Source organism: Balaenoptera physalus (assembly GCF_965194825.1).
Source record: "Balaenoptera physalus genome assembly, chromosome: 20".
Lineage (NCBI taxonomy): Eukaryota > Metazoa > Chordata > Mammalia > Artiodactyla > Balaenopteridae > Balaenoptera > Balaenoptera physalus.
Genome location: NC_138901.1, coordinates 40388537 through 40413497, shown reverse-complemented (window position 1 = coordinate 40413497; position 24961 = coordinate 40388537). Strand labels below are relative to the sequence as shown.

Genomic DNA, 24961 nt, shown 5'->3' with positions numbered 1-24961 from the left:
ACACTGAGACTACATAGCTAAGAGGCAAACCTGGTTTAGGAACCCAAGTAAGCCTGACTCCAAAGCCAATTCTCATCCCACTCCATCACACTACAACATACCTATACATTGCTCAAATAGTTGAGATCAATATTGTGATAAAGAGCTTCTACATTGAAAAGAAAAGTTAGATTACAAAAATTTCTAGTATTGCCAGGGTCCAAAGATTGAGGCACATGTATATTTTAGAATATCTCTAGAATGTTGATATCACATTAGAAATTTTGGCACCAAATGTCTTCCCTTTTTGGCCATTTATTTTGCTAAGGTGAGGAAAGGGGTACTCAAGGATATATTCAAGTTCTAATACATAATGGATAAAGTAACTGTGGGTCAGTAGACAATAATTTTCTGAATTTTACTTATAATTGCAGCTTTTACCATATCAACTAGGTGCATCTAGTTATTCTGGTCAAATCTACCACTGAACTACCAAGAACTGTGTACAGACTAACAAAGAAAACTCTGACCAAAACACCGCATTTCAAATGTAACTGTATCTATTATATTAGAAAAGGACCAGGATAAACACCAACTCATCAAGGAATGTCAATTTCATAAATCTGCAATTTGAGACATTAAGTTATTTTTTTTATAGAATTTTTTTTTATATACAGTTAGTAACTTTTTTCTTTTTTTAAATTTTATTTTTATTTTTGGCTGTGCTGGGTCTTCGTCGCTGTGTGCAGGCTTTCTCTAGTTGCGGTGAGTGGGGGCCACTCTTTGTTGCGGTGCGTGGGATTCTCATTGTGGTGGCTTCTCTTGTTGCGGAGCATGGGCTCTAGTCGCGCGGGCTTCAGTAGTTGTGGCTCACGGGCTCAGTAGTTGTGGCTCGTGGGCTCTAGAGTGCAGGTTCAGTAGTTGCAGTGCATGGGCTTAGTTGCTCTGAGGCATGTGGGATATTCCCGGACCAGGGCTTTAACCCGTGTCCCCTGCATTGGCAGGCAGATTCCTAACCACCACGCCACCAGGGAAGTCCTAATTAAGTTTTTGACACAAATAGCTTCTTAATTCACTGTAGCCAAAGATGTCCTTAACCTTGCCACAGATGTTTCAATTACCTAGCTAGGTGTTAAAGTCACTTAAGGAGGTTTTATATGAATTCTTCCTTATAACTAATGCCTGAAGCTTTGGAAAAAGACTACCTATCTATAACTCTGGAAAGAATGAAGTCATTGTTATTTGCTTAAATGCACTTCATTATATATTCTTCATGAGAAAGATGGATTTTGTCTCTTTTTTCTTACTGAATCAAGCCATTTAGGTCTCAAGTCATCATGGTATGATGAAATGCTTGAAAGTCAATAAACAACATAGAAACCTATCCAACAGAAAACAGCTCATTTGATCAGTAAGGTGAATGATTAATAACATTATATACCTGTTAAAAGTGATAACTTTTTTAAATTCAGTCATGTACCTTTAAAAACAAATTGGATCGAAATATAAATCTACTATTTAAATACAATTCACTTACCGAAGCACAGGCCAAAATTCCAAAAAATCCAACCTTCTGTACTAGGTTTTGAACTGCCAGTTTAGCCCGGGAGGCGAAGTCCTGTATAAAAGGAGGATATCAAAACATTAATGAAAAGTAGACGGAAGAAAGAAAGTTGGCTCTTTACAGAGTTTATAATATCAAATGTCTCATAATCTAAAAGCATTGATTCATTTAATAAGTTGAATGATTAAAAAAAAAATCACAGCAGGGTGCACTGAAAAACATGCAAATAAAATCTTGATAAAACATTAACTACACACCCTTAAAGATAAACTTTTATCACATTTCAAGAATAAGCCAAAACACTGTTACTCTATTTTTTGGGTTCTCTCTGGATTAACTAGGGATGAACAAAATGTTATAAACCAACCATGAACCAACCCATTCTTTTGGAAATGCTAGTCTACCACGTATCTCTTTCTCTTTCCTTTAATTAACTCATCAGACTTACTCTCTCATTAATATTAGGGTAGGAAACCACAGGATTTTTCAAGATAGCCAATGAAGACACCTCTACTGATCATTGGCCAAAAGATGGAAAAAAACTTATGTGGCAATAACTAACCATTCATTACCCCACAAAACAAAGAACATCCTACATTTACACAGTTTGTGCTAGTTATATAAAATGGTTTTCACAAACATTTTATTGGAGCCCTTCAATAATACTCGGGTGTACGCAGAGTAGATACTTCAGACTCAAAAATCACTGCTCTTTTTATTTCATTCTTCTACCTCCCAGGCTGAAACATGCATTTGGCTGGCCAATTTATTTCCACGATTTTCTTCTTCTAGCATGAGGATGCTGTAATTATATATATGTATATATTTTTTCTTAAAAGTACCAATCTGAAATTTGACTTTACCTGTTTTCTGGTTTTGAAATGGTATATACTCCCATCAAAATTTCAATGAAAATAATTGATACGATTAAAAGATATTAGCTAACGTGTGAATGTCTTTTTTAGAAGTGTTCACATGATAGAACACTCCTCTCTCTTTAGCTCAACAATCTTATAGAATGGTCATAATATAAATGATAGAAGGTGCCTTCATAGACTAGGAAGAGGGTTTAAAGCACTTCTCTAATCCACAACAGAAGTTGTAGATTCAAAAAACAAAAAACAAACACACAAAACCACTTTAACCCATAATATTATGTTTAACAGCTGTATCAAAGTACAACAGTGAATACTGAAATTTAAAAAAAAAAATGACCTTCCTCCTACTTACTTGCTGAGGATGGTGAGAAAGTCAAAGGAATTAAACCAATAATATATATTTGAAAAGATATTAACAGGGCTTCCCTGGTGGCACAGTAGTTAGGAGTCCGCCTGTCAATGCAGGGGACACGGGTTCGAGCCCTGGTCCGGGAGGATCCCACATGCAGGAGAGCAACTAGGCCCGTGCGCCACGACTACTGAGCCTGCTCTCTAGAGCCCAAGAGCCACAACTACTGAGCCTGCGTGCCATAACTACTGAAGCCCATGTGCCTAGAGCCTGTGCTCAGCAACAAGAGAGGCCACTGCGATGAGAGGCCCGTGCACCACAACAAAGAGTAGCCCCCATTCACCACAACTAGAGAAAGCCTGTGCGCAGCAACGAAGACCCAACACAGCCAAAAATAAACAAATAAAATAAATTAAAAAAAAAAAAGATATTAACAGTTAATACAAATACTTTCAAGTTCAAACATATAGGAAAGTTAATCATTAACTAAATTCTACAATGCAATTTTGTAATTTTGCAATGTATTTTCAAAGACAGAATTTTTCTTTTTGGGATTAGGCTTACTCGTCTAGTAAATAAAATATATCAGATTTAATATTTTTAAACAACTAAATTACTGCAGCAAAGGGTTCTCTGTATTTTTTTTCGTATTTCTAACTGAAGATTTAATTTTTTTTCTTAAATTAACATTTACTGCATTAAGAGTGAAATACTGATTTTATTGATTTAAAAACTGTTTAGGAATATATAATGAAATCAGTCTTCCTATATAACTTATTTTAAAACAAATTATACTTCCAATTGTCTTGAATAATTTACATAATTCACAAATTACTAAATTTGTAATTCATCAGAGCACTAAATAAAAACTGGCCATAATGAATAGAAATGTTTTGAGTTTTAAAAATACCAAACAATACTATTAGATTATAAATTAGTTATGAAATTTTAATTAATATAGCCCAAGAGTTAAAAATATAAATTCAGGAAAACGCCTTCCTTCACAGCTCTTGATATCTTCATAGCAAATCTACTTTAGTGAAAGATGGTACTCAATTGTGAAGAAAAAGTAAAACAAAGAAAACAAAAAGTATACAAATTTTATTTTAAAGACAACAAAACTTTTTATAAACCTATTTGCCAAGTCAGACTAATGTGGGAACGTTTTTCTATCTCAGCATTTATGCAGTCCTCAGTATATAAAATTACAAAAAATTAGTTTTTTGCATAAAATGGTGTAGACAAGATTAACAAAGTGTTGTATTTAAAAGGTATGCTATCCTGTTTTCCTTTATCTTAATTTCAAGGCTTTAGATTCTTATATTTATTTCAACCAAGTGACTATGACAGTGCCATCATTTTAAACTGATGGTATTTTTCTACTATAGAGATACATACACCCATACATTTAAATTGAAAAAGAGGTATGATTATACTAATTGGCTTATATAAAGGAAAAAATGTTCAACATTATGCAGATCAGCTAACATATAAACTAACAAGAATATTTAAGCCTACAGAAGTTCAAGGAATCATATTTTTTAAAACATCCTGAAAGTAAGGAACTATTTTATCCCTTGGCAGAATCTCTTTACTGAACAGAAACTAGACAAGAAAAAATTAAAATAGACTCCTTGTTCTTTCGGATGCCTGGGTGCCCATCATCAATTATCCTTAACGGTGCTTCAAGAACCTTTATTTGAAGGAAAAGAGTTACTCTACCCAAATAAGTATAATAGAAAGTTCCCTTTACTCTTTTTTTTTTTAAATTAATTTTTAGCTGGCATACTTTACAAGGAAAATAAGTTAAGTACCTTTTTAATGGGGAGTTTTACTTTTTAAAAAGTCTGAAAGTCATCTACTGAAAATGGATTTCATAAATCTTCCTATGTGTTACACACACACACACATACATATACACACCATGACCATGCTACTTTCACTTCCTATAATTTATTTTCCAGGTCTTTCACAATATTCTTGGAATTAAAATTACATTTATACATTAAATAATTCATAAAAGTTTATTTAAATTAAACTAATAAGTCTGCACAGTTGCTTTCATCACAAGAAACCAACAGAAGCAGAGTATGCAGCTAGAGGAAGAATTTTCTTGATGTTTTTCCTTGCCAGAGTAATGAAAACAAACTCAAGGCAGCATTATACTAGTATTTGCACCAAATCTGAAATACTTTACAATGGTAAATTAACTCATGTTTAGATTTCATAAACACAACTATATTTTGTTGTTTTTATTTTAAACTTATTTCATATTTAAAGTCATATTCAAAACTTACTGATATGGCTTTAAAGGCTTTGTTAACATATTTATTAAAAACATCATTTTTTAATTGTCTAAAATGTTCTACATCTTAAAGGTAATTATATGTTCCTTGTTTGTTGCTCTGCAATTTTAGAAGTTCTTTATTTTTAAACAACTTCAGTACTTCATTATTTGCATTAATTTGACAGCTTTCTAATGATGTAAAGCTAACATTTTCTATGCATTAAAATATTTCTGTTTGTGTTTGCTTTTAAAGTAAAGAGAGAAAAATGTACTATAGGTATAATATTAGACAATAAACCCAACTCTCTCTCACACACACACACACACACAAAAACAGGAAAAAAAAAACCTTCTTTTACTAAAGTTTAAAAGAACAATTTCAAACAAAACTTGCTATTCTTTTTAGGCCATCAGATAAAATAAACTAGCCAAGAAAAACTGTGCACCAATAATAATAAACAACAATAATTTAAAGGAAAAGTTTAACAAATTAATATGTGAGATTCAAAATTCAAGTTAAATATCAAAGGAAATTAATATTTCATTTTAATCGTTTTCTTTTTTTGCGTTTGTGGGAACTGTGTAGCAAGTTCAATTTGATTACTTCCTCAATTGTCATTCTTCATTAAAAAAAAAAATCTGTACAACTAAAACCAAATTCCTTTTAATAGTTTCATTTCGCTGGATTCACATTTCACAATGCTCACGTATTTCACAATTTTAAGTGCCTGAGAGGGGTTTCATCCTCTAGCTCTATCTAAATAAGCAGCATGCATTTACAACTAGTAATCATATATCATTTTCTACTTTTTAAAAGTAAATAAACAAAATACAAGTAAATAAAATTATCTTTCCCACTCCCACTGATAGTGATTATGTATGTAACCAATCATGCTTCTGAAAGTAAGAATGAGAGACACCAGGAACATTTCTCCAATGACTACAGAAGGCAGATGAAGAAAAGTTACAATAAGTCCTTACTACTGAGATTTCAAGGATTAATAAAGAAAAACAGACAATGCCTTCAAGTATGAATATTCCTGCACTATTTTTGTTTCACATTTCGTTTTCCTAATATATTTAAGATTAAGAGAAGAGAAACTGTACAGCTAATTATAATAATAATAATTAGCTTGCAAAATACTAATTTTTGAATTGAAGAAGTCAACTTAGATCTAAATATATAAAATAACGTTTATCTTCAAATGGTAACAGAAAATCTTTTCATTTTCATGATAAGGGATCACATTAAATTCCAAGATTTCTTTCAAAGCAACAGATAATCCCTAAACATGTTAAATGAATGCATTATTACTGGAGATAAGTATGTATTCGGTTAATACCTTATGTTAGTTTGAGCTGAACTATCACCATCAGTGTGAGGTAACTGGTCAGCAGTTTTATAAATTAACTGCCTTCTTAACACATTATATGTTAAAACTTCTTTTTTTAAAAATATATATATTTTTAAAGGATTTTATTTTGTTTTTATTTTTATTGGCTGTGCCGTGTGGCTCGCAGTATCTTAGTTCCCTGACTAGGGATCGAACCCGGGCCCCCGGCACTGAAAGCCTGGAATCCTAACCACTGGACCACCAGGGAATTCCCTATGTTAAAACTTCTGCTGAGCTATTGCTCTTCTTGGGTTTGACACTGAAGTGGCTGCAAGGTCAATACTAAAAACCACAGAGCAACTATTTCAATAATTTCTTGTGTATAAGAGGAATTTGTGTTAATATCTACTGTATTTGTGAAGTTCTTTTGGCATCTAAAAATGACTTGTTAATTCCTGTGTCCCAGTCAAATATGTTGTGTCATATTATTCTCTATTAACCAGAAATGGAGCTAAATGGTAATGATGACTTAATATTGTAAGCTGTTTCAGTATCATGGACAATCAGTCTGAAATATTAACTTGTTAAGATCCTAATAACCATGTAATTAAATATTTTCTACAATGAATAATATTTTACACATGGTAAAGGACACAATTAATGGGTACGATTAATTATCATCTTCACAGAAACTACAGTGAAACATAACTCATAATTTTTAAATCTTTCTCCTCTTAAAAACAGAATAAAATGTTTCCTAACTGCAATTTCCTACCTGTTACCAGGACTCTTTATGAGCTATTTTCACAGAAAGATATAGAGCATTAATTTATTAAATTCAAAGTGAACAAAATATTTTATTTTAGTGTTGACATCCTCAACAATATCATTAATGTAACTGATATGTTTTTAATATTGCATATTTGAGGTCTCCTTTAAATGTAGTATAATTTCAAAAGAGTCACATATCATCTTTTTTTTTTTTTAAGATTTTTTTTTAAGGTTTTTTTGATGTCGACCATTTTTTTGGAAGTCTTTATTGAATTTGTTGCAACATTGCTGCTGTTCTGTTTTTGGTTTTTTTGGCCATGAGGCATGTGGGATCTTAGCTTCCCAATCAGGGATCGAACCTGCACCCCCTGCATTGGAAGGCGAAGCCTTAACTACTGGACTGCCAGGGAAGTCCCTATTCTTTTTTTTGAATTATAATGGACTCACACAAACTTATAAGATGAAGATTGCTAAGAAACAAACTCCAGAATTACAAGATAAAGTAGGGATATTAATTTGATGAAGTAAAGTGATTGTGACAATAGAAACTAATTAATAAATTTTTAATTCAGTACCTACAGGATGCTGGATTACAAAACACACACACATTTACCAAAAAGAGTGATCAGAACAGAGTGGTGCAACTACTTTTGAAAATGAAAGTTTCAATATCCAATTTATAGCTTTTACATTATTAAATCAGAGATGATCACTGGAATTCCTATTTAAATTGGAAATTAGGGTAGAATTCTATAATAGCGCAAATAGAATACATCATATAAACACATTTCAGGAAAGCAATTTTATTCTAGAAATAATTTACAGATTTAGAACTTTTAATAAGAGATTAGAGAGTTCTCATTCAGGATGCCAACATAGGAAGCTCTTGAACTCACCTCCTCCCATGAACACACTGAACTCACAACTCCCATCTTCTTCCTGTAGAGCGAAAGGCTTGGCTCCCCACAAACCCATACCTGATGACCCAACTTTTAAGACTTCCACCTGATAGATAGGCCCCCAAAACATCTAGATTTGAAAGTCAACAGGACTTGTGTCCATGAGACCCACAAGATTATAGTGGACTAAGAGATACCAAAATAAGAAAGTAATAGTAACATATCTAAATGGAGAAATAGACAGCAATACAATAACAGTAGGAGACTTCAATACAATACTCCACTTTTACCAATGGATAGATCATCCAGACTGCAAATCAATAAGGAAACATTGGACTTAAATGACACATAAGACTAGTTGGACTTAACAGACATTTACAGAACATTCCATCCAAAAGCATCAGAATATACATTCTTCTTTAGCACACATGGAACATTATCCAGGACAGATCATGTATTAGAACATAAGACAAGTATTAATAAATTTAAGAAGACTGAAATCATATTAAGTATCTCTTCTGGCCACAGTGGTATAAAACTAAAAATCAATTGCAAGAAGAAAATTGGAAAATTCACAAATGTATGAAGATTTAACAACATGCTATTGAACGACCAATGGGTCAAGGAACTCAAAAGTGAAATTAAAAATATATCTTGAGACAAATAAAATTGGAAACACAAAATAGGAAAACTTAAGGGATGCAGCAAAAGCAGTTCTAAGAGGGAAATTCATAGTGATAAATGCATACATTAAGAAACAAGATCTCAAACAACCTAACTTTATACCTCAAGGAACTAGAACACAAAGCACAAACTAAGCCCAAAGTTAGTAGAAGGAAGGAAATAACAAAGATCATAGTGGAAATAAATGAAATAGACTAGAAAAACAATAGAAGAAGTCAATGAAACTAAGATGATTTTTGGAAAAGATAAATTAGACAAAACTTTAGCTAGACTCACCAAAAAAAAAGGGGGCTTAAATAAATAATGTAAAAAATGAAAGAGGAGACATGACAACTGACACCATATAACTACAAAGGATCATAAGAGACTATTATGAACAATGACATGCTGAAAAATTGAACAACCTAGAGAAATGGATACATTTCTAGAAACCTACAACCTACCAACACTGAATCATGAAGAAATAGAAAATCTGAACAGACTAATTACTAGTAAGGAGATTGAATTAGTAATCAAAAATCTCCCAACAAAGAAAAGTTCAGGAACAGATGGTTTCACTTGTGAATTCTACCATATATTTAAAGAACTAACACCACTCTTCTCAAACTCTTCCAAAAAACTGAAGAGGAGGGATCACTTGCAAATTCATTTTAAGAGGCCAGCATTACCCCAAAACCAAAACCAGACAAGGACACTACAAGTAAAGAGAATTATTGGCCAATATCCCTGATGAACAGATGCAAAAATTCTCAAAAAAAAAGGAAAATCATCACACAGATTCTCAACAAAGTGGGTACAGAGGGAATTAGGCCATATATGACAAGCCCACAGCTAATATCATAGTCTTGTGAAAAACTGAAAGCTTTTCCTCTAAGATTAAGAAGAAGACAGGATGCTCCCTCTCTTATCATTTTTATTCAAATGGGAAATGAAAAAGTAAAACCATCTCTGTTGGCAGATGACATGATGTTATATACAGAAAATCCTAAAAACTCCACTAGAAAACTGTTAGAACTAATCAACTAATTCAGTCAAGTTGGAGAATAAAAAATCAATATACAAAAATCTATCGTGGGGACTTCCCTGGTGGCGCAGTGGTTAAGAATCCGCCTGCCAATACAGGGGACATGGGTTTGAGCCCTGCTCCAGAAAGATCCCACATGCTGCAGAGCAACTAAGCCTGTGTGCCACAACTACTGAGCCTGTGCTCTAGAGCCCGCGTGCCACAGCTACGGAAACCCACGTGCCTAGAGCTCATGCTCCGCAACAAAGAGAAGTCCGCACACCACAACGAAGAGTAGCCCCTGCTTGCCACAACTAGAGAGAAAGCCCGTGTGCAGCAATGAAGACCCAATGCAGCCAAAACAAAAAAAAAAATCTATTGTGTTTCTATACACTAATAATGAACTATCAGAAAAAGAAATTAAGAAAACATTTGCATTTACAATTGCACCAAAAAAGAATAAAATACCTAGGAATACGTTTAACCAAGGAGGTAAAAAACCTGCACACTGAAAGCTATAAGACACTGAGGAAAGAAATTGAAGACACAAATAAATGGAAAGACATTATATACTCATGGGTTGGAAGAATACTGTTCGAGTGTCCATACTACTCAAAGCAATCTACAGATTCAATGCAATCTCAAACAAAATTCCAATGGCATTTGTCACAGAAATAGAACAAACAATCCCCAAATTTATATGGAATGACAGAAGACCCAGAATAGCCAAAGCAATCTTAGTAAAGATGAACAAAGCTGGGGCCATTATGCTTTCTGATTCCAAACTGTATTACAAAGCTACAGTAATCAAAACTGTATGATATTGGCTTAAAAACTGACACATAGATCAATGGAAAAGAATAGAGAGCCCAGAAATAAACCCTCACATATATGAAATATTAATTTATGACAAAGGAGCCAAGAATATACAATGGGGAAAGAATAGTCTCTTCAATAAACGGTGTTGAAAAAAATTAGATAGCCACATGCAAAAGAATCAAACTGGACCCCTATCTTACACCACACACAAAAATCAATTCAAGATGGATTAAACACTAGAACATATGATTTGAAACCATAAAACTCCTAGAAGAAAACATAGGGGATAAGCCCCTTGACCTTGGTCTTAGCAATGATTTTTTGGATATGACACCAAAGCAAAGGCAACAAAACCAAAAATAAACACATAGGATTACATCAAATTAAAAAGCTTTGTACAGCAAAGGAAACCATCAACAACATGAAAACGCAACGTAACAACTGGGAGAAAATTTTTGCAAACCATGTATCTAACAAGGGGTTAATATCCAAAATATATAGGGAACTCACACAATTCAAAAGAAAAGAAAATCTGATTAAAAAATAGGTAGAGGATATGAACAGATATTTTACCAAAAAGACGCACATATGGCAAACAGGTACATGAAAAGGTGCTCAACAACACTAATCATCAGGGAAATCAAAACCATAATGAGATATCACCTCACAACTATTAGAATGGCCATCATAAAACAGACAAGAAATAACAACTGTTCGGACTTCCCTGGTGGTCCAGTGGTTAAGATTCCACCTTTCAATGCAGGGGACGCGGGTTCAATCCCTGGTCAGGGAACTAATATCCCACATGCCGTGGGGCAACTAAGCCCGCGTGCCGCAACTACAGAGCCATGCACTATGGAGCCTGCGTGCCGCAACTAGAGAGAAGCCCGCACACCGCAACGAAGAGCCCGCACACCGCAATGAAAGATCCTGTGTGCCGCAATTAAGACGTGACACAGCCAAAAATAAATAATAAATAAACATTAAAAACTAAAAAAAAAAGAGAGATAAGTGTTGGCAAAGATGCGGAGAAAAAGACGTGCACTGTTGGTGGGAATGGGTACAGCCAGTATAGAGGGTACTCGAAAAATTAAAATTAGAACTACCATATGACCCAACAATTTCACTTCTGGGTTTTGTTCCAAAAGAAATGAAATCACTATCTTGAAAAAATATCTGCAACCCCCCCCCCAGGTTTATTGAAATATTATTATTTACAATAGCCAAGACATGGAAACAACCTAAGTGTCTATTGATGGATGAATAGATAAAGAAAATGTGGGATATATACGTAAAGATAGAAAGACACACATTGTAATATTATTCAGTCATAAAGAAGAAGGAAATCTTGCCATTTGCAACAACATGGATAGATTTAGAGGGCATTATGTTAAGTCAATTAAGTCAGAGAAAGACAAATACTATATGATCTCACTTATATGTGCAATCTAAAAAAAACACCCTGAGATCATACATACAGAAAACCAGGTTGGTGATTGCCAGAGGCAGATGGATGGAGGATGGGTGATACGGGCATAGGTAGTCAAAAGGTACAAACTTCCAGTTAAAAGATAAGTAAGTTCTGGGGATGTAATGTACGGCATGGTGATTCTCATTAACAGGACTGTACTGTATATTTGAAAGTTGTTAAGAGACATCTTAAAAGTTCTCATCACAAGAAAAAAAAATTTGTAACAATATGTGGTGATGGAAGTTAACTAAACTTATTGTGGTAATAATTTTGCAGTATATACATACATCAAATCATTATGTTGTATACCTAAAACTAATACAATGTTAGATGTCAATTATATCTCAATTAAGAAAAATAAGGATTCAGCAGTTAAAAAGAAGGAAAAAAACCCAATAAAGAACTAATGGTTCCTTAGATGGTTCACAGATGGGGCAAAAATCAAGACTGTAAATAACAAATATGAGAAATCTGTGTACTCCAATGTGTAACAAGTAAACATTTGTTTTATCTTCTTCATATCCCATCCGGTACACTACTATTTAGGAAGTTAAAAATAATGATTATAAACAGTATTGGATTTTCTAGCTAGAATTATCTATTGCTTGCTTTTGTCATTATCTAAAAATGGGATATGGTTCCTTCTCTCTGACACATTAAAAATAAAATTGAAGAACATAAACATCATCTTTTCCCCTTTGAAAGAGGGGGGATTACACATAAAACATATAAATATAAAAATCAGATCACACATTAATCAAAATCTATGAAGTCATGTCTAAAAATGAACACAAAGAAGATCTGTGTATTTTTTGAAACAGTAAGAACCATTTATTTTGGCGACTAGCTAAATTTAATAAGTACTAAAAACCTGATCCATCTAGAAATCTGAAAATTCAGATTTTGCTCCTGTTCGTATTCATACATTTCTATTATTTAGTGCAGTTTTATTAGCCTGCATATTGTGAAAATTTAGTTGGTCACAAATAGCATCTTTTTAATGAACAGAATAAAAATGTGAGATCAGTACATGTGATACAAGTAAATACTGTTTCACAAAACATTATTTCAGTTACACATGCATAGGCCCTAAGTACAATCAATGTAGTCTGTAACATGGAGTATAGTAAAAAATAAAGGTCCATGAGTGACACACATTTCAGAGAGTTGTGCCTAAAATAGAAAGATATCAGCTATATAATTAAATGAATTTCTACATGTACTCGTATATTTATTACCAAATTTACTTTGGGGGAAGGGTGGTAAAACTATTTTTTTTTAGCTGTACAGCAGATACACAGTAATGTACATAAATCTAAAATATACATCTTGGTGAAATTTTACAAAGAACACACCCATGTAACTACCACCAAGATCCAGATACAGAACATTACCAGAACTCCAGAAACCCCACTGGTGGCACTACTAGTAATTACTTCTTCTCCCAAAATAACCACTATCATTGACTTCTTCTTTTTCTTTTTTTTTTTTTTAACATGACAGGCTTGCATTCATGCCTCTTTTTTTTTTTTTTTTTTTAATTTATTTATGGCTGTGTTGGGTCTTCGTTTCTGTGCGAGGGCTTTCTCTAGTTGCGGCAAGTGGGGGCCACCCTTCATTGCGGTGTGCGGGCCTCTCATTATCGCAGCCTCTCTTGTTGCGGAGCACAGGCTCCAAAAGCGCAGGCTCAGTAATTGTGGCTCATGGGCCTAGTTGCTCTGCACCATGTGGGATCTTCCCAGACCAGGGCTCGAACCCGTGTCCCCTGCATTGGCAGGCAGATTCTCAACCATTGTGCCAACAGGGAAGCCCCTCATTGACTTCTATTACTATAAATGTAGCTTGCCTATTTTTGAACTTTATATAAATGGAATTATACAGTAGGTCCTCTTTTATTTCTGGCTTCTGTAGGTCAACATTATGTCCATGTGATTCACTCCTGCTGCTGCACGTGGCAATAATCAATTTGCTGCCTTTGTATGACTATACCACAATTTATTTACTCTACTGTTGGTGGACATTAGGGTTGTTTCTAGTTTGGGGCTATTACAAATAATGCTGCTATGACTACTCTTGTCAAGTCTTCTGGAGCATCTTTCTTCTATGTATAAATCTACAAAATGGAACTGCTAGATTGTAGGGTATGTTTATGTAGACAGTGCCAAACACTTTTCAAAAGTGGCTGTAACATAAATTACTCTTAATATTGCTTCCACGTTGCCAGTTGATAATAAATCTCAATTGAAAAAAATCTAAACCTATTTACTTTCCTACAGATGGTTCTAATGAGTCTGTCTGTGGTAATTAGTAGCTTTGATAACTCAAACATATGAAGACTGAATAAATTCAAGCATGAAAAGAGGAGGAAAAGAAAAGCTTTAAGTGCTGAGTTTTGGGAAAACTACATATAGTTTTTACACCCATACAGAATTTTAGAAGACAAAATTAGAACCAAAATTCTTATTTAAAAGCAATTAAATTCAACCCAAAAAAGCTGTTAACTACCATATATATATGGTATATGCATGCATGGTAATAAAGAACATAAAGATGAGGACATTGTGGTTTGACCATTAATTCTATAAACGTTTAGCAAGTGTTTACTACATGCCAAATGCTATTATAGGAGCAACGGATACAACACTGAATCAAATTGATAATCTGGATCCTCATGGAGCTTACAGTTTAATGGGAGGAGACAACAACTACAAAATGGGGTGGCAGGCAAGTTGTAATTTTAAATAGGATGGTTGGAGAAGGCCTGACAGAAAAGGTGACATTTGATTAAAAACCTAAAGGAGGTGAGGGAATAAGCCAGGCTAAGAATGTAGAGGAAGACTGTTCCAGCAAGTGTTTTCCCTTGAGAGATAAATAAATAATCTAGTGTGTATATGTGGATGGTGGGTGGGTTGCAATTGGTAGAGATGGGGAAAGAGATGACTAAGGAAACCTACAATGAAAAGGAAAGCATGAAAAAGAGAAACAGAATATAAGAACACCCATTCTACAGATTTACTGCAACATCAAATGATACAGCACCAACTTTGTTGTTTTCAGACTTCCCTGAGCCACAGTTTCTTCCTCTTTTCTGCAAAATGATGATAATGATATCTATCACCATGATAATTAAGAGACAAAACTGATTATGGGACAAAATTGTTTAGACTGATATTACTTGACATTACTATCAAGAAAAAAACCCTGAGAACCAATGAAATAAAATATCTTGTCAGAATTCTTAGTCAGACACTATGTGAGCTCAGTCCTAGGGCGACATCACAAGTTAAGGGGATAAGAGGCTTTTGTTTTGTTTTGTTTCTAATTTCAAAAAGAGAAGAGCAACATGTTAATATCAAGGAAGGAAGAGGGCTATAAAGCAGGAAGGAGGAAAGGAAGGAAATGCATTAAGAATTGAAAATTTATCAAATCTGCCTTGCAGTGCAACCAATTAGTTTACCAAACACTCCATGACAAGAGGGTAAGATGGAAATAAGAGGAAATTCTTTAGTTACTTACATCTGTAATGGTCACCTCACCATGATTACTAATCGTAAAACTCACAAATCATCTATTAGACACAAAATATCTCTTGGGTAGTCTAGGAGCAAAGAAGAGATGGAAGAAATAAGGTTTCAGAAGACTTTCTCAGGGTCTGACAGTCAGCATTTGCTAACATTTTCAGATAAAAAGTAGAGCAGTATTTTTGGAAGTTCCAGATAACTATACAGAGTTTTTTTCCTCCTTTTCACAGTCCAAGTTACCAGCAGTAAAACCAGCCAGTATCTGCTGCTTCCTTTTCCTCTCTCTATCCCTGCTGAGTTTTCTGTTGAAAAGAAACCATATGGTAATTCCTAGGAAGGCAGGCAGGCCGGCATCCACTCCTATCAGTGCCTGCCTGGCCTCTACTTGAAATAACAACGAACACTGTAGCCCAAGAAGAACAACAGCGCTCTAGACACTCAGGGAAAATGTCTGAGTATGCAAGATTTATTAGAAATGACACATTACACAAGTAATGCATTTTTCTTTTCTTCTCTCTCTTCTTCCTGTCTGAAGCCAATATCTCCTCATGTGATCTTCTCATGTCTCACCAGAAAGGGTATTTACCTAATCTTAGTTAATGCTAGGGGGGGAAAAAAAAAATCACCCTTCATTTTTAGCATTTATAATTGATTGTAGTTTGGTTGTAAGTAACTAATGAATAACTTTTATTTCCAGATTAAAACTGGAATTTAAACAAAAAGCATATGACAATCTACTGTGTATGTAAGAACAATAATACTGTGAATGAAAAAAAGGGGGAAAAAAGTAAAAATGGTTGAGATGAACTCAGACATGCAAAGTTATGAAAACTAGGTCAGTACAGAATTTACAAAATTGTCAGGGAGAGGAAACTTAAGAGACCGAAAACAAAGGATAAAGATAAATGGGATCATCTCTATGATGAGAAATGTAAATAGTGGGATTCTTTCCTAAGATAGACCCAATCATCCCACTTAACAAGTTTATAAATGGTCCCGAAAAAAGGAACAGAGTTTAAGTTCTAAACCTACAGCTGAAATTAAAATTATAAAGTGCCAAAATCATGGCAATAAATTTAAAGATCATGTAAACTTGAGAGAGAAAATGGAAACGTGGAAGGTAAGTTTCAAAGTGGATAACAGTAAGATAACACATTTAGGGAAAAATTATTTAAATGTAAAATGATGGGGAATTCCCTGGCAGTCCAGTGATTAGGACACTGTGCTTTCACTGCTGAGAGCCTGGGTTCGATTCCTGGTCAGGGAGCTAAGATCCTGCAAGCCATGCAACGTGGCTAAAAAAAAAAAAAAAAAAAAAATATATATATATAGATAGATAGATAGATAGATAGATAGATAGATAAAGTGATGGGTTATAAAAGTTTCCAGTTATGAACAAAGGAAAGGGAACTGGGAGTGGTCTCCCAAGTAAACAGTTTATTGAAGTAAACATGAAGTAAACAATTTATTAAAAACATTAGCAAAATGCATTGCCAAACAGGACTGTGGTTGTAGAAATCTGAAAAAACACAAGTACAGTAGTGTAGTTGTCCCTGAAAAATCATATGCAGTTCTGACAACTTCATGTCAGAAAAAATGTAAAAGAATTAGATAAAGATCCATGGGGGGAGCACGAATTAAAATGATCAAAGAGTTTGGGGTTATTAGATATAAAAAGTAAATGATTATTTTTTTTAGAAAGGCTGAAAAGGTAACTGACTAAAATCTATAAAGTTATGAACAGAGGAAAGGAAAAGTGTTTAAAAAAAATCTTACAATACTAGAATGAGGGTAGCGCCCTTTATAACGTGAAAGAGGCAAATTTAAAACAAACAAATGGGAGCATGGCTTTAAATAACAGCCTATGAACTTACTGAAGTCTTTACCTCAAGGAGTAGTAACAATAAATTTTTACAAGTTTTGATAAATTAATGGATGCAGACCCTTATCAGGGAAAGTGGACAAGGAAGTCTACAGTACATGCCTGCTTTTGAGGGGAGCACGGTATTAATTCCCATGCCTACTTCCTGGTGTCTCTACATAGCCCTTTAGTTTAAAAGCACGATAGTCATGTTTATTACATGGTAAGGCCCAAGACAGGAAAACGGGAAGAACACTCTACCAAGAGAAATTTTCTTAAATACTCAGCGAGAAAGAACTACATATCTGTTATGAGAAACCAAGAACCTTGACGAATTAGAAACAAAAACACCTTTTGTAATAGGAAATGAGCATAATAGTTATTCTGCTGTCCATGTCTTGCACTAACTCTGATCTTAGGCCAGGATCCCTAGGAGCATTCAGCAGTTACAACAGAGGGTGGATGTGTATTTAGTGTGTTACTGATTTGCAAACTCGAGCAAAAGCACAGCATACATACAGTCTGTTGGTCTAAGTTTCAATGAAAGGGGCCTTTCTAAAGGCATTTTACAAAAGGTGTTTGAAACACAAACCTGAGTAAAATCTTTAAATTAGTTTAACAAAGGTAACCTAATGCCTGTCTAATGCTTAACCCCTCCACCCCATAGCTGTAAACAGGTGTGCAAATGAGAAGAACGAAGCAGACATAAAACAAAACTATATTTTTCTCCAATGTCTAAAGCAAACTAACAAGAAAAATCTTAAAACATTTATTACTTATTGCGCTTTGTAAATGAATGTATTAACCTCTTATTTTCATTTTTAAATCATCTAATTTCAATTAGAATTCTTCTTCATCAAAACTAATGTTTCTCTTCTATTTTGATTTGATCATTGAGAGTTTGTGAGCATTGTTAGAATATAAACAATTTTAAACTTCCATTATTCTGTAGTATTCTTTCCTGTGAGGAATACTTAGCTCAAAATTTTCTACCATGTTCTTTTCCCTAAATTTATTTTGTTACAAAAAAGGTAAGCAGAATAAAAATGATTTTAAGGAGGTTAAGTTTAAATGTATTCTTTAAATTTATTTTTAAAATAAAAGTCTGGCCAAAATGACGTGGTTAAATACAGAAATGAACGTGTAAAAATAAACGGGTTCAGGAGTGCACGATGAGCAGACAAGTTTCCCAGTGGCCACTGATTTGGCAGTTTGAATCAAATTGCGACTCTCTTTCCTGTTAATACTACTATAAGAATGGGTTAAAGAAAATGAGAAGAGTCAGAAAACGAAGAAAGATTAAAAGTCTGGGAGTGGAGGGGCAAGAGAAGAATTCAAAATAAAGTGAAATCTTCCTGAGAAAGCAAATAAAATGAGGTATTAAGAATTCCACCATAATTCATGCTAAATGTGCTTAGAAACTACAACTACAGAACTATTTTAAGTGCTACCTTTTCTTGTTGAACCAAATGCAAGTAAGTGACCTTTGTGTACCAAAAGCTAACTGTGCTAGCAGTCGCAATATCTTGCAACAGAATCCTTCAAAAGAGACCACTTAAAATTGCTTAATCTTGATGGTACTTTGTGGTAAAATTATGAGCCAGCTCTGAAAGAAGATCTAGCAGGCCTGCCTTTTCAAAAACTTAACGTTGTTGGGTGTGGTTGGTTGATTCTGAAAAGAGAAACTACAATAAGCCTTGGTAGCTTTGACACAGCTTTTAAGTGATAAATAAATGTGTTTAACATGTGTCTCTAATGTTCATTATGGTAAAGTTGATCAGTTTAACCCTTTGCAAACAAGCAAGAGATCTTGAGAACAGGAAGCTTTTCTGTGGAACTCCTGACGCAACACAAACCATAGCAGTTACTGCAAAGCTTAATGCAAACCCTCTAGAGTCCACGTTGACAAATTCTTTAACAAGCCCTGTGGTTACAGGGAAGCTGGTTTCACTCTGACTCACTCCTACTCAAACAGTTTACTGGAAATGAAGGGGAGGGGGAATTTTCAGAGAAGTCATGTGATGGCCAGACAAACCACAGCCAGTAAAGGTTCAACAGAGTCAAAAACAGGTCCCAGCAACAACCAGCACCCAGAGTGTTCAACTGGCACTAAATTATATGAAAATGAGTCCTGTTGGGTTTCTGATCATCCACACCATGAACTCTTTCATAAATCTCTGTATATAAAAGAACGGATACTTCACAGGAGGAAAAACCAGCAGGCACTGACATGGTGTGTGCAACTACAAACACTTCATAGGAAAATGTGCTTAACAAAAAATAGCATCAAAGGAAGGTTAAAGCACTTTAGCGAATGTATAAATAATCATTATTAAATGCTTTCCCATTGTCTCTAAACTCAAATGATCAAGCATATATTCTATCATTATCAAAAGAATGCCAACCCCCCCCCCCCAAACCCCTTTAACTATCACCTTGTACTTTGGAGGATGTTCACTGGGTAATCTATTCTGCATACAAAGAAAATGCACCATAAGAATGAGAACTACACTATATTCAATATCTTGTAATGACCTACAATGGAACAGAATCTGAAAAAGAATATATATATACACATATAACTGAATCACTTTGCTGTACACCTGAAACACTGTAAATCAACCATATTTCAATTAAAAAAAAGATATTACTCAGTATTCTAAAAAAAAACAAAAACTACATTACAACTGATGAACTTTTTTTGGTTCATCACTTACGTGTTTTCACTAATAAAATAATGTAAATAACTTGAAATTTCTGAATAGGAAATGGATCCTATTCAACCCCCCCAAAAAGGTATTTTCAGCCTTAAATATATTTAATACAAGCTAGTAAAAGATATTAGTATTTAAACTTAACTTGGGGACTTAGTTTCAATAAATCAGACTAAGTGTAAGTGGCAAGTATTAATTAATTTAAATACTGCTGTCCTAAACAGAAGCTAAGAAACGCTCCCTTAAAATAAAATTAAATCCAGAAATTATAAAACAGCCTTTGAGGAACTAGTTAATCTAAGGTGGTGTACAGACTCATGAATTACACCCAACAGAAAGAAAAGCTAACCACTATAAATATGGAGGAAAAGACTGTATTATTTTAAAAGATGAGTTCTAAGAAATTTAAATTTCTTATTTCTAACTTAATTCTCAATTTTCTATAGTGATAGTAACTTTCACAGTCAGCAACCTAATATTTTATGAAAAAGAATCCAAGCAGCTAGGTCACTTGGACAGATGTCATTTAGGAAAGCAAACTTATTCAAACCATATTCTTCTAAGTAAATATGTACAACATTCCTACCCTACTGTGTAAGTTTTAAACACAAAAATACAACCACCCATGCTCCCGTTCCCCATTACTTCAATAATAGTGGCTGCCCTAATCTTTTAGGGTACATCAAGCAAATAAGTTACTTTATTTTTTCAAACTCTTTTATTCCTCATGTCTTTAATTTACCTTTTTCTTTGGTTATACAGCTTACAGAATAAACAAGTCACCACAATAACCTTTATTTTTTTCTAAAGTATAGAACTTTACAAGCATTATTTTACTTAATGTGAATTCAAAAGTGTAAGTCATTTAACTTAATGATGTCTACTATATTATCTTCAACCCTTGCTCTCAGATGATTTTTTTTTTGAATGAAAGATTCTGTAAATTCTGTAGTGCTTTACAATCAGATGATTATTAAACTCAAAGATGCAAAACAGTTCAACCTTTTTTATGTAAGATGATTTCTGTGTTCACCGTATTTTATATTTTATTTTGCAGGGGAGTAAGACTGAATATTCCCTTTTGGCTGAGCAGCAACACAGCAGTCTGCAAGAATAAGCACCTTACAAAAGGCAGCAAAAAGGGAGCCTAGAGGAAAGTGGTTGATCCATTTTCTAAGAAAGATCGGTATGATGGGAAAGCACCAGATATGTTCAATATAAAAATACAGGAAAAACTGGTCACAAAAACTCAAGGAACCAAAATCACATTGGATGGCCTCAAGGGTCATGTTTTGAAGTGAGCTTTGCTGATCTGCAGAATGATGAAGTTGCATTTAGAAAATTCAAGCTAAGTACTGAGGATGTTCAGGGCAAAAACTGTCTAATTTCCGTGGCATGGATCTTGCTTATGACAAAATGTGCTCCACGGTCAAAAAATGGCAGCCCATGACTGAAGCCCATGTTGATGTCAAGACTACTGATGATTATTAACTTCGTCTATCCAGTGCTGTTTTTACTAAAAAATGCAGCAATCAGATTCAGAAAACCTCACTGTTAGCACCAATAGGTCTGCCAAAACCAGAAGAAGATGACTTGAAAGAAATTGTCAAAAAACTGATTCCAGACAGCATTGGAAAAGACATGGAAAAGGCTTGCCAATCTATTTATCTGCTCTATGATGTCTCTGTTAGGAAAGTAAACCCCAGGTTTGAAATGGGAAAACTCATGTTTCATGATGAAGGCAGTAAGTAGTTCTGGAAAAGCTAATGGGGATGAGACAGGTGCTAAACTTGAACAAGCTGATGGATATGAGCCACCAGTCCAAAAAACTGTTTAAAATTCAGACTTGTAAGGGTGACAAATAAAAAATCTTATTTGTGATGTTAATAAAAAAGACTGAATATTAAGTGAACATGTTTCATGTAATGGTACCTTTTCTCTCTTAACTGATATTTCTTAGTTCATTCAAAGTATCTACTGCGTGAGTAGTATGTGCAAGACCATGCAGGCACAGCCAAAAATACAAATATTTTTGTGGCCTCCTCTCGAGGAGCTTACAAACTCCTGGGTAAGATGAGAAAAGCCCACAGACAGTTCTAAAAGAAGGTAGAAAGTGATAAGTGACACAAGAAAGATACAGCAAGAGACAATTTCCAGGGACTGGGAAGATTTTTGAGCAGCAAAGTTCCATGACCAGAGGTATTTTTCAGAAAATTGTTTTTTGTTGCTTTCTGTGGAAATAGAGTGGGGGGAAAAAAGGCTAGTAAAGAGGAGACCTATTAGGAAGTCACTATAAATGTTCAGTGGAGAAGTGATAAAGGCATGAACCAGCAGTGGGAAGGGAAAAGAGAGGACGAATTTGAAGATACTGTGGAGGTAGAATCAACAGGCCTGAAGAATGACTGGATATGAGAAGTGAGGAGGGAGTCAGATGATTCAAATTTTGACACCAAGTGATTATGAGGACAGTGATATCATTAACAGAAATCAGGAACAAAGAAGAAGAAGATCATAAAGGGAATAATTAAACCTTGCATGAAACAGTCCACAAAGCACATAACAGCTCTCTAGACGTAACTCTTATAAATGATGCTAGAATTGTTCAAGGTCATAGGAAGCTACATTCATTCATGTCTACCTCCCACAGACATCTAGTAAAAACATGATAGAAAGCCAAGAGCAAAAGGAAGTCAGCTTAGTGGAAAAATACTGCCCAATCTCAATACTGTAGTCACAAAAATAAAGTAGGTACCATAAAGAATCAGAATTCAAATAAATGCATTAATAATCTTTTTTTCTCCCCCAAATACCTACAGAACAAAATCCAACCATCAGTCAAAACTGGAATTTAAGTAAATACTTAGCTTTAAAATTGTTACCTAGAAACAGTTTCCTAGTAAAAGCATATACACCCTTTAACCTAGTTGGAGAGCACATGGTAAAGCAACGAGAGCCAAGGTTTTTTTCACTCTTCCTGCTGATAAACTTATTCTACCAAAGGCTTTTTACCTTCAAGAATAAAAAAACACATTTCCCACCCTGTTTCATTTTACTTAATTTGCTATTTTAGCTACAGTTGATCCAACTTTTTTATTGCTCTTGTCAAATTGGGGGTTTTACAAAATACATGCATCTATGAGGAAATTCCAGCACCAAAGTCAGATAAACTTTTGGATCTTTATGAAACTGATTACTATAAAAACTTTTAAATCACAATCACAATCAATAAGCTATAACTAAAAAGATGTCAGGAAACTTATAGATTACCAAATAAAAACCTAGTATCTTTTTATATACCATTAATAACTATTTACAAAAATATAATATACAACTTATAACAATAAAACCTAAGAGAAAACTAACATGTTAAAATCACTGGGTAAATAGTGTTAGAACAATACACAAATAGGTAATGATCTAAAAAAGAGAAACTTAGATTCCTACATTATATGATTGGTAAAAATATTTTAACAGTAAAAGATTTAAAGGTAAAAGAATAAAACCATAAAAATACTAAAAGGAAATGCAGCAGAATATCTACTACATAATCGTAAGGGTTCAGGAAGATAATTTTAGGCACGACTCCAAAAGGAAACATCTAAGATATTGGAATAAAGACAAAAATGTGAACTTCTTTATTCAAAAAACAAAACATAGTAAAACACACAATGAACAATATGGAAAAATTACTGGCAGCATATGACAAAAGGAATCTCCTTAAAAATGTCAATCAATAAGAAAATGAAAAATACACTAAATATAAAAAAATGGGTAAACGAACCAGTTAGACGAAAGGGTTTTTTTCTTTTTCTGTGGTTTCAACATTTTATACCATAAACATACTTTGTAGTCACAAAGAAAATTACTAAAAAAAACCAAAGATGTGGAAAATATTTGATGACTGAAAAATGTTCACAGTATGTTTTTATATTCAAAACAAGTCATAAAACAATAAATAGAATATGATTCACTCACAAATATTTACAGAGAAAAAGAATGAAGGATGAAGGGATTTTTTTTTAAGTATACAAATACCAATTTTCTACAGTGAGCTGTACGTAATCACTTTGTAATAAGAACACAATTTTAAAAATCAGTATCAAATGTCTACGATATATATGTGAAAAAGGAATCTAAGGCTAATATATATGGTATGATTTTAGCTTTTATTAAAAAAAAGTGTTCCATACACAGAAAACAGTCTAGAATATGGTGGTTATTATCCTACTTTGGAGAGTAGGTGTGTGTGAACTTTCACTTTTTACTCTTAATATTTCTGGAATGTTTCAATTTATAAGCACTAACATAATTTGAAAATATGCAAACCTGGAAAAAGTAACAGAAGCAAAGAGCCTAAGACAAATTTGTTACTAAAAACAAAAAATGTTTGCAATATCACTGATTTAGACATAAAATGACAAAACTGTTGTAAATTTATTTGCATAGTGAAAATGAAAAACAAACACAAGGATGCATCACAAAAGTGTATCAGGACAGCTGAGGAGGGACTGCCCTGGTGGTCCAGTGGTTAAGAATCTGCCTTCCAATGCAGGGGATGCAGGTTTGATCCCTGGTTGGGGAACTAAGATCCCACATGCCGTGGGGCAACTGAGCCCGTCTGCCACAACTATGGAGCCCACACGCCACAACTAGAGAGAGGCCCGCTCACTGCAACGAAAGATCCTGCGTGCCGCAACTAAGACCCAACTCAGCCAAATTAAAAACAAAAAACAAACAAACAAAAAAAACAAAAAAAAAGCAGGTGAGGTATCTTACTTGGATATAGTAATATTCTACACAGTGTTAAGCAAGAACAGACAAAAACAA

General features: G+C 34.0%; 1 protein-coding gene and 1 pseudogene across 5 annotated transcripts in view; one reads left to right on the top strand and one right to left on the bottom strand.

Moving 5' to 3' along the window:
* VMP1 (vacuole membrane protein 1) overlaps positions 1-24961 on the bottom strand; it is a 141931-nt gene that overhangs the window by 41833 nt on the left and 75137 nt on the right. For all 4 annotated transcript variants that reach the window (XM_082440090.1, XM_082440091.1, XM_082440088.1 and 1 more), the window contains one exon: positions 1517-1597. In XM_082440090.1, coding sequence (XP_082296216.1) covers positions 1517-1597 — 81 coding nt within the window. The remainder of the gene's footprint in view (positions 1-1516; positions 1598-24961) is intronic.
* Positions 1606-24753, top strand: LOC309649731 (small ribosomal subunit protein eS1 pseudogene; annotated as a pseudogene). Its single transcript has one exon. The product of its transcript is annotated as a small ribosomal subunit protein eS1 pseudogene (transcript).